We start from the raw sequence: 11196 nt of genomic DNA, 5'->3' as shown, positions 1-11196 counted from the left end.
TCTGTCTTAAGTTCTGGCCCATCTGGTGCAAGGAGGTTCATAGTATTTCACCAGGATTACTCAGTGGAGCTGATTTAAGTCAGTGACCCTACAATGAACTACTGTGTGATTTTTTATAGTTTTATCATTGTCTACAATGATAAAACAAGGCAACTTGCCTACTGAAATACGGTGATGCACACATGCTCTTATCTTGATAAACATCAATGACACCAAGCTCTAAAAGCCCCAGAAGAATTAAGTCTTCTCATATGGTTCCAGTGCACCTTCAGGGGCTGCTGTACGTAACCAAGCATCCCCAGTACAGTTCAGCACAGCTCACTTTAATTTGCCTCAGTCTGTTCTCCATTACCCAGCTGTTAAATATCCTGTATGTTGCTGTATGAGAGCACAGACTGATGCAGCAGGTATGGCAGAACAAGTCTAGACATATAGGCCTATGCCTTTCCACTGTCTAGCAAATGTGCAGTGGGCTCAAGGAGCCCAGAACGAGGCAGTTCAGTTCAGTAAGCTTTAGGCCTGCATGACCTGGCACGACAAAATCATCTGTCAAAATGGAGACCAAAGCCTATTTTTCTGGAAGTTAAGTGGAAAATAACTTGGAGACAAGTTTGGGGGTGGGGTGGGGGGGTCTTCAGGAATTGACCCATGCCTGAATAATGAAGTTCATATCAACAAACCAAAGATGGGTAGATGCACAATTGACCGACAGTTTGCAGGAAGGGATTAAAATGATGTTCAGGATGGGTTATGGGTGACATTTAAACTTGGCTTTCATCAGCTCATGAAGGCCTGGAGGGCAGGTGGTGATAACTGATGTGACACAGGTAGAGGAGGAGAGAAAAACAGGGGCAGGAACCATGGACTAATCAAACTTCAACTTTTTACAGCCACTAAAAAAAATGTGTTAATTGAATTTAGAAAGTCACTTACTGGTAACACTTTATTTACATAGTCAGCCTGCAGAGAGTTTTCAGAGTACTTTTAACATTTCTAAAAGGTTATTGCTAACCCTAACCGTCAGCTTAACCATTAAATGGTTTACTGATTGGTGGTTGGATATTTTATTGTTGAACAACAATTGAACATTAAAATGTTCAACAAAGATTAGTGAAATGTCACAAATACTCTTTAAACTCTCTGTAGGCAGACTATCTTAATAGAGGGTAAGCCAATTACTTGCACAAAGATAAACAAGTAAACAACCGTGTATATGTCAGCCTACCTGCTCTTGAGGTGTGACACACTACGATAAGCATCAACAGCAGCCATGTGTCGCGCACTGGGCTCCATCGATCCATCATATGGCATTTGAGGCTATCGATGCAGCGGCCAATAACTCCCTCGTGGCTCCTGTGCGCTCCGCGGGACACCTGCAGTCAGAGGAACTTCGGCTCAGCACGCGAGAACGTCTAGGAACTGTCTCGCGCCCGTGCGTGTTGCTGCGCACTCCGCCAGCTGCCAATTAAGAGCGCGCATACGCTGATTTAATTGATGATAGGTGATCTTCAGCGGGGCATGTACTGCTGTCTGTGTTTTTTTCTTCTGGATGGACGGATGAAGAACTGAGACTAGCGGAAAAAAATCCCTTAATCTCGGATGGTCTTTCTTCCTTCACCCTCAAAGAACTTTCCTCACTTTCTCTCCCCTCCTCCCTCCCTGCCTCCCCTCTCCTCCTCCCCGGGGTGACCCCTCCCTCCCCGGAGACTCCTGAGGCTCGTGGAGCTGTGCAGAAACATAATTACTGCGTGTGTCATTATTTGCATCATTATTATCTGAATGATTTAAGGAACTATGGTGTCTCTCTCTCTCTCTCTCTCTCTCTCTCTCTCTCTTTGATGCGCGCACGGGCACTTATTTGCACGCACGTCCTGGTTCGTACAAATTATACAGCTGTCACACACATATGTGCACATGTGCGCCCGCGCACATTTCCAATAAGTTTCAATGACTTGAATATAAAGCAAAGTTTCTCTCTGTAGGACCTAATACAAAACATCCAACATGAACAATGAAGGCTTGTGCCGCATTTCATTTTCTGCTCTCCCTCTCTCTCAGGCACAAACACGCGCACACACACAAAGCATGCTAGGACAGGACAACGGTGCTGCCCAACTAATAAAAATATGCTGCTGCAGATTCCAAATTCCAGTGCCTGTCTGTCTTTGCCCACTCCAGTCTCTTCAAACACACACACCATATTCGTCCTATAGGCACAATAAAAACCAAAATGTACTCCTTGCCCTCTATTTCAAGGCTTCATCTTTCTTTATCTCTAATGTGGAAAAGTCAAAAGAAGCCAGAAGCTCACTGGGAGGTATCAGAAACCTTTAAGGAGTTGTTAGGAGAAGTTTACGGCTGAAAAGGGATGAATCTGAGCTCAGTACATGCACACACATGCATACATTTCCATGAATACCTATATGAGCCTAAGGTCTCCCTTGTCCTGCTCCAGCGTCCATCTACATTTGACTGTATTATCTAGACAGTTAGATCACTTGTAGCCTAAAATAAAAGGACTGTATCAGGACCAAATGAAACTGTAAAATCTAATCAAATCTAAATATAGTTATATAGTAGGCTACCTTAAACATATTTTAAACATAAAAATGCAACAAAATGTACTTGAAAATGGACAACAGAGCAAATTAGGATGTTTAATCCAAGTAAATTATAGAAAATGGATTTAAAATGACATAAATAATTTAAGATAAAACAAAATGTGCCATGTAACCATGTATGTATTCGTAAAAAACTATTTTGGCACATTTTACTGTGTATTAATAAATGACAAATTCTGAAATGTGCACATTAAGGAGAGGGCTAGATTAAAAGTGTAGGTGTGATTTAACAGTGTTATTTCAGTATTGGGAAGGTATAACTGTTCTTAGTATAATTTGCTGCTGTCTTGCTGCAGCATTTTGTAAAAATTACCATCGCCCTGCATTGTCTTTATGTCAGGATGAGAGCAAAAGTGTAAGTGTTTTCCAGCCTGTTACTAACGAACAGATATAAAAAATACTCTGTGTTTTTGTGAATATACTGGAGAGAACACTTGCCATATTCCTCAGGTGGTTAAATGTAAATATGTCGTATATTTAAAATACATGTAAATGTAGTGTGCAATAATTTTAAGAAGTTCATATTTTGGTATTAACTGAAGTAAATTGCATCCTGGCACTCATACATACTCATTTTTTTAAGAACAAGAAGAAAATAGATTACAGGCATATTTCCAAATAGCCCTACCTCACGCTTCAGGTAGGTTGTCTTTAATTTATGACTGTCAGCTTTACTTTTGCTTTCAAGTGTGTGTGTGCGCGTGTGTGTGTGTGTGTGTGTGTGTGTGTGTATGTGTTCGTGTGTGTGTATGCTTGTTGTGTGTAGTGTTTGTTTCATCAATTCTATCAGTCAAAACCAGAACTTTTCTGACACTGACAAAAAAAACAAAAAAACATTCACATGCATCTTTGTGTATGATGACGCCAGGCTTGGAACACCAGGCCAAGGCGACTCATTCAGTTACAGTGGACTCATTTGAAGAAATAATCATATTGACCACTGGGTGGCGCCAAACCTCTTTACAGGTTTGGCTTACAGGCGCTGATTTCAACATACTGATATGCAACTTCAAATGGTTTCTTATTTATTTGTTTTAAAAAAATTAAAGTTCTATGTTTCACAGAAAACAAACTTTACTGAGAGATAGAAGGTTTATCGACTTTTGCAGTGATGCATGATGGGTATTTTTCAGTTATGGAATAAAATGAGTTGAATACTAATACTGACTGACCCCTTAGATAATCTGATCAGCGCTGTGGCTGTGCGCTCTATCCATGTGACACTCTCTTTCTCTCTCCCTTATCCTCTTATAGTGGCTCTCACCTCAGCTCTCCACTCATCCCACAGAGCTGGTCGTCTGCTGGTACTTCAGTCTGATAACAGAGCAGAGAGGCAGTGGAGCCATGGCGAGTCCCGGACAGAAAGTGGTGCTGATCACTGGCTGCTCCTCCGGTATCGGCCTGAGGATGGCTGTGATGCTGGCGAAGGATGAACAGAAGCGTTATCACGGTAGGTGCACTCTGTGTGTGTGTGTGTGTGTGTGAGAGAGAGAGAGAGAGAGAGAGAGAGAGAGAGAGAGAGAGAGAGAGAGAGAGAGAGAGAGAGAGAGAGAGAGAGAGAGAGAGAGAGAGAGAGAGAGAGAGAGAGAGAGAGAGAGAGAGAGAGAGAGAGAGAGAGAGAGAGAGAGAGAGAGAGAGAGAGAGAGAGAGTGAGTGAATCGATATTTAATTGCAATTTCAATTAGCATAGCATGTAAATAGGTTACCTTGGTGTTATTAAAGCATACAGAGAAGGAAAATTGTTCAATAAGTCAATAAATTGCTAAATAAAATAATGCAACTTCTACTAATAACAGCTTTACTTGAATGGAATTCCACATAATTTGTTAAAGTCTTTACATCCCTTGTACTTCAGCCATACTGTTTACACATAAGATGCTTACATCAAGACTGGAGAGTAGCTGACATAACAGTGTTATATAATCCACATGGTTGTTTAATCAACCGTTTCCATCAAAGGATGAGTGAAATGACAGTGGCTTAGATATTTCAAATATGAACCACTTTACAGTCAATGAGGAATACATTTAGATGTAATCTAGAATCAATAATAAAACTTTGAGATCCTAGAAAATAAACTAGAATAAATTGATTAATGGAGACGGGAACAAACTCAAAGCTTTGTTTTTTCTGCTTTATTGTTTTTTAGCTTCAAATACTTTCAAGACAAATATAGAACCTGGACATCTGATCGACATGCAATCAGGGACTTTCAACAGGTTTTCATAGGAAAGTATTATAATCAAGGAAAGCCATATAATTAAGAACATTCTTTAGATTCTGTAACTGCAGCATCACTTCTCTCAGCCATAAAATGAGACTGCATACATTGGCCAAGACACTAATAGAGTTACAAAAGTTGTAGACTAATGCAATCAATTAATCAGGTTGTGTCACTTACACAAAAATATCTCACGTCTGGAAAACAGATCTCTAATACTAAACACTTTATGAAAGACGTGTTAGGAAGGCGAGAAGCAGCTTACACCAGTCACAAATAGAGTCAATATTTAAAACAGTTTGCCAAGTTTAACCACACAAATTAAGTCAATGCAGTATCAGACAATGACTAATTCAAAATGAGGCTGTGTGTACTCCTCCAGAGGCCTGCTCCCACAACCTGTCTGTAACACCCAAATTTAAATCCTCCTCCAAACAGATTTAAGGTACACACAGTCTCTCTTTAATATTAAAAAACACCATATCATATAGTTTGTATTCCTTATATAACAACCTTTACGTATGTGTTTCATATTTCCCAACATAAAGTAAACTATAATGATGGTGACAAAAGGAAGGACCAAGTCAAGTGACATATGGGCTTATTTACTTTCATACTGAGATCTAAGCCTAACACCAATCCTCTCGCATTCTTTACCCAGTTTTTCCAACTGCTTGTGGTCGACTCAAATCACTTATACACTTTACATCACAGCTAACCATTTTTTGGAAAGTTGAATGTATTTGTTCTACTGTCCCACATATCCATTAGTTTCCATTTGTTTTCCTGTTGTATTGTATTATGAGGTAAAGCAGTGCAGATTTTTCAAATTCAATCTACACTACTGCATTATCGTACAATGACAATGCAGAATGAATGATCTAATGTTGATAAAAATTAGAGCAGACTTGAAAACTCAAGCAACTTTCACTCGTCTACTGACTGACTTTCATGCCATATGGAAACTAATGGGAAATGATAGCTTCAAACAATGGCTTCCTCTATCAGTCAGAAAAATACATAAAAAATCTCAAACTCTATAGCATGTATTTGAAAATTGTCAGTGATTATGTAAAATATACCATGGATGTGCAGCCATCGGTGGAGGAGATGTTGATTATGCTCAAAATACTGAGCGTTTATGAATCATTGAGGTCTGAACTGCACTTTTCTAGCATAAGATAAAGCTCTGACCTCACTGTACCTCCCAACACATAGTTATGTCTCTGATCCCAACTTAACCTTAGGTCACTCTTAAGACACCAGACAATGGCTAAAGCCACGGCACAGCCTCGGTTAGGCTTATTATGGCCTGGCTTGTAGAGCTTCATTGTGGATGACAGGCTGGCAAGGGCTATTCCTGGAGCAGGCAGGTGACATGAGCACCATGGCAAGACGTTAATGCTGATATGTAAACTGGTTTCTGTAACAGGACTAGTAATGACCACAAAGTCTATATTAAGGCTGCTTAAGGTTGTCTTTACTCGAATGACTATCTTTAGTGCTGCTTTTTCCACTGTTGTGTTCTTTCAGAAATTTACTCAATGTGTTCAACAGTTTGACTCAGGAAAGGGATGTTTGTGAACAGTTTCCTTATAGTACTTCACTCTCTGTTTTCACCTACTATTCTTTGCTTTGTTGACAAATTTTTTGTCACACGTCCTTCCCAGCTGTCCATGACCGTTACTCCTTTCTTTTCCTTCATTCCTACGACAATAATTGAACACAAAGACAGGATCACTCAGGACGGAAAACATATAAATGTGTGCACAGACAGAACATGTATTGATGCTGCAGCAGGATTCAAAAGAGCATTGTGCACCTGCCTTAACTTCTTAAACAAGTAATACACACGTATCATGACACGAGTCTATTCAACATATCATTATACCCGTGTGCATGTGTGTATCTTGTGTGAGGCTCCAAGTATGATACCACAGATAGTCTTTATGTAACTGCGTTTACCTGGGCACGATGCCTAATCACATAATCATTTACAACAGCAGCCTGGAGGCATAGTGCTCAAGTTTAAGTAGAGAAGGAGTGTTACATCCATTTAAACTTACACTTGGAAGCTGCCCATAGAAACAGAGGGAGCACAATTACACACATGGCTCTTGGCAAACAGCACTGGTAAAAAGAGGAGTGCAGGTCAAGATGACTCGAAGAAAATACATTTGGGATTAAAACATTTAAACAAATTTGTGGTTTCAAGCCATTGTGGAGGTGCCGCTCTTTTCACTGAAGGTGTCTATGCAAAACCACAAATAGTGAAGTTTTTGGATTGGTGCCTTGCTCAAGGGGATTTTGTTTGACAGTAGTTGCTGAGCAAGTGTGATGATTTAATCACTGCCCCCGATACAGTGAACATCTCCTGTTGGAACAGGAATTTGGTCTGAATGGAGACTAGCTGACATAAGAGTATTAAGCCCCCACTTCAGCTTCCTTTAAAGCTTTACTCTACTCCATTTACATGTCTGATTAATATAATGATTTTTCAGCTCACATCAGCATGTTTTTACAGGCCGGACAGAAAGTGTTGCCAAAGCAAATCCCAGCATAAGTCAAGACAATACAGTATAATGTATAAATATTAAATGATCTATATCTACAATATCAAACTTCTCAGCTCTGTGATTTACTTTCCCTTGTCTACCAACTGCCCACAGTCATTGCCACGATGCGTGATCTGAAACGTAAAGATAAGCTAGTAGAAGCTGCCGGGGATGCGTATGGGAAAACTCTTTCTCTGGCTGTACTTGATGTCTGCAGCGATGAGTCCGTCAAACAGTGTATCAATGGCATCAAAGATCGACACGTGGATGTCCTTAGTAAGTAAAAGTGAATGCACCCTCAACACCCTGTACCTTGGATTGTTACAATCACTAAAATTCATACTGACTGCACCCTGCCTTCCTTGTCTTCTTCTTTTCCTTCTTCTTCTCCTGACCAGTCAATAATGCAGGTATTGGCCTGGTGGGTCCTGTGGAGAGCATCCCCATGGAAGAGATGAAGAAAGTGTTTGAGACCAATGTGTTTGGAGTGATCCGTATGATAAAGGAGGTGATGCCTGATATGAAGAAAAGAAGAGGAGGACACATCATTGTGGTCAGCAGCGTGATGGGATTGCAAGGTAAACAGAGACACAGGTGTGATGGGATGAGTAAATGGGGAGGAGGCGGGATGGGGCGTTAAATGGTAAAGGGAGAAATAACAGGCCTCTCTGCTTCAGTTTGATGGATTGATGGGTGGATGATGGACAGATGGTAGAGGGGGTGGATGTGAAGGAAGTCTAACGGAGAACAACTGTATGTCTTTATTCATATTGTCTGGAAGTAGAATTAAATTTTTTAAATTTTGTCTCTGCAGGTGTGGTGTTTAATGACGTGTATGCAGCATCCAAGTTTGCCATGGAGGGCTTCTGTGAGAGTTTGGCTGTGCAACTCTTAAAGTTTAACGTCACGTGAGTTTCACTAATGCTATTCCCATCATTATCAACAAAGAGCAGGTGTGAGGCTCATGGGTCATAGTTTTTCAGGTATTTGTTCATAAAACAGAGCAATGGGGAAATTTAAATTTTGATGGTCATTGCTTTTCTCTATCTGTAACCTATAAAACGCTTATCATTTTTATTAGTTAAATTTAAAAAACTAGTAACGTATTACCACCGACTCTTGTAGCCTTGGGTGGAAATTTTCATGGACTGCTGTTAATAGATTAATTAATCATTGAAATTTTATTTGATTGATATGTTCTCACCTGATCAATCAATTAATGATGTCAGCACTAGTATTACCCATTCGCCCACAGAACTATTCCTCCATCTGACCATGCTGTGTTGTTGAGCTCCAGTGTCTCTTTCCTCAGATTGTCATTGATTGAGCCGGGTCCAGTGCATACAGAATTTGAGGCAAAGATGATTCAGGAAGTGAAACAGAGGGAGTGTCCTGGGGCTGATCCTGACACAGTGCATTACTTCAAGAACGTCTACCTTCCTTCTTCTCTTGACATCTTTGAGGTACTGGGACAAACACCTGATGACATCGCCAGAGTAAGTTCTCCAGCAGCCTGTGACTCAGCTTTACTGTGCCTCATCTGTTTGTCTGCACCAGTGATTAATCCTGTACGTCTGACTGCAAATCTTGTGTCTTTCTTGTCCATCCTCCCACTTTCTGCAGTGCACCAAGAAAGTGATTGAAGCAAGCAGACCACGTTTCCGTAACCTGACCAACCCTATGTACACGCCTATTGTAGCATTGAAATACGCTGATGAAACTGGAGGCCTGTCTGTCCATGCCTTCTACCACATGCTCTTCAACCTCGGCTCTCTCATGCACATCAGCATGACCGCTATGAAGTACCTCACCTGTGGATGTCTGAGGAGCAGGACAATTTCACCAAATTAAAAACTCTGTACACCAGTGTGAATAACACAAACACTCTGAGTTTATAGACCAGAATAAACACCTCTACTTAGGCTGTCAGAAGATCACGAAAAACATATAATGCATAATACATAATACATAATACAGCACCTGCCCGAGGTCAAGTAGCAAAAGTCACTTTGTTACAAATAAAGAAAAAAATCCATTAACAAATCCATCCAACAATTTCAAAGAGTTTTGTGACCTGCCATATTTCGTGCTTTATATATGCAGTCTGTATTGTACTGAGCAATCTTCTCTATATTCTTATTTCTGTATAAAACTGTGGCTTATGAATGTATAAAATACAACACCTATGTCCACATGAGCTGAAATACAATAACAGTTTTCAAATCTATTGTAGCCAACCCAGAGTGCCAAATAAGATTTGCACCAATGAGACAACATTCTGCAGCCTGATTTCATTATTTTACCCAAATCAGACTGTTTTGGTTCAGAGTGATAGGTATACAACTTGTTCAATTTGTAGCCTATGTATTTGCATCTATTTACACATTTTTCAAATACTGTTAATGTATTGGTACGACTGTTTTGGCATTAAAATTGTAATTTATACCTTTCAGGAGCTGTGTTGGTGCTTCTGATGGTTTTCACAAATTTGTGGTTGCATTCTCATTACTCATGATTATGATAACTGTTTCATTAGCTGCACACACAAGTGTCCTCATTTCCTTTCCTGTAGAAGACTCTTACTTGACAGTGTCTCTGTCATTTCTCTCAGGTTAACATTATAGCCTGACCAATTCTCAATTTCTGAGTATCGTATCTGTAAAGGAATCTTTTTGTTTCTAACCTTTTAGGTCTTTAATTAGTAATAGTTTACTTTCTGTATCTAGGATGGATGCGAAAACACATGGATAACGTCAAACTCTTGCAGTCACCGATGGTAGCTGTTGTCGTAGTAATCAAGGTCGTAATGATATCATGGACTGAGAAGGGGGTCTGGGGGGGTCTAGTTATACAAGAGCCCTTCAGCTAAGAGACAAACTGTCTTCCTTGAGATTCCTTGTAGAATGTGACTTAGGTGAATGTAATTCATTGTTTAGGACTGATGTATGTGCTTGTGTGGGTTTATATATACCTGTTGCATGGGACAGCTTCAGGTTTGGGATGGCACTACAGTACTTAACCTGTTAATGTTTGTAATTGTCCATTGCCTATCTCCTTGATGCACATGAAGCTGTAATAAATACTTCTGTTTAAGAAATCAATGTGTCCTGAAAACTCCTTCATCAGGAGTTTAAAATTTCAGATTTTGAAAATTTTTTACACAAGCATATAAACAAACATTTTAATAAGGATCCCATAAATTTCTGTAAAGTTTAAAGAATTTTGACTATATGTGAGTTAGTGCTATCTGGTGAACAAACTGTAATGACATGAAGTAACTAAAGCTCCTGACCGTTATCTGCAGGTACACCTGCTGCCAGGTGTACTTAATTAAGTGCTCAGTGAGAGTACGTTGTCAAACAATTGTTAAAATTATTGATTATAGGGACATTTCTTGGGTTTCTCATTCCCAAAAGTGACAAACAAACAGTATATACTAAAGTATCTATATGTGGTTTCCAGATATCCAGATATGGTTTCCAGTTTCCTTTTAATTATATTTATGATACTTTCGAGGCGGCCTGGGTTTTTCTTAGAAGTTAGCTTGGTAAAAAAATATTAAGCTAACCTTAGCTTGTTTGAATTTATGCGACAGGTTTAACGGTTAATATCAGTTTGAAACGATAAAATAGTCAAATGTCACCCATTATAACTTGCAATTTCCAGTACGTTTTATGTGTGAAAGTAATGTAGGAGTGACTTTTGTAGACTTTTTGTAGTAAATACGAAACTAAACTTAAATGCATTTCAGTAAGTAAAAGCAAACAAATTTACCTCCTTCCTCCGGCTGATCGAGTCG

The 11196-nt window shown here is 39.6% G+C and overlaps 1 protein-coding gene across 1 annotated transcript; it reads left to right on the top strand.

The window, feature by feature from the left end:
* Positions 1 to 3918: 3918 nt before the first annotated feature.
* On the top strand, positions 3919 to 10448 carry rdh8 (retinol dehydrogenase 8 (all-trans)). Its single transcript, XM_022738250.1, has 6 exons — positions 3919 to 4071; positions 7512 to 7673; positions 7796 to 7975; positions 8212 to 8305; positions 8710 to 8893; positions 9021 to 10448. Exons 1-6 carry the CDS (start codon positions 3966 to 3968, stop codon positions 9246 to 9248), a joined length of 954 nt encoding a protein of 317 aa, XP_022593971.1. The 5' UTR covers positions 3919 to 3965; the 3' UTR covers positions 9249 to 10448.
* Positions 10449 to 11196: the final 748 nt, after the last annotated feature.

Source organism: Seriola dumerili, unplaced genomic scaffold, assembly GCF_002260705.1.
Source record: "Seriola dumerili isolate Sdu_G_001 unplaced genomic scaffold, Sdu_1.0 BDQW01000035.1, whole genome shotgun sequence".
NCBI classification, from domain to species: domain Eukaryota; kingdom Metazoa; phylum Chordata; class Actinopteri; order Carangiformes; family Carangidae; genus Seriola; species Seriola dumerili.
The sequence above is the reverse complement of the archived record's forward strand: the minus strand, read 5'-3'. Positions and strand labels throughout refer to the sequence as shown.

Bases quoted from the DNA above. Each gene is read 5' to 3' on its own strand.
- rdh8 (XM_022738250.1), top strand. From the start codon at position 3,966: ATGGCGAGTCCCGGACAGAAAGTGGTGCTGATCACTGGCTGCTCCTCC. The intron at 4,072-7,511 runs GTAGGTGCACTC...AACTGCCCACAG, and splicing joins TGAACAGAAGCGTTATCACG to TCATTGCCACGATGCGTGAT. The intron at 7,674-7,795 runs GTAAGTAAAAGT...TCTCCTGACCAG, and splicing joins TCGACACGTGGATGTCCTTA to TCAATAATGCAGGTATTGGC.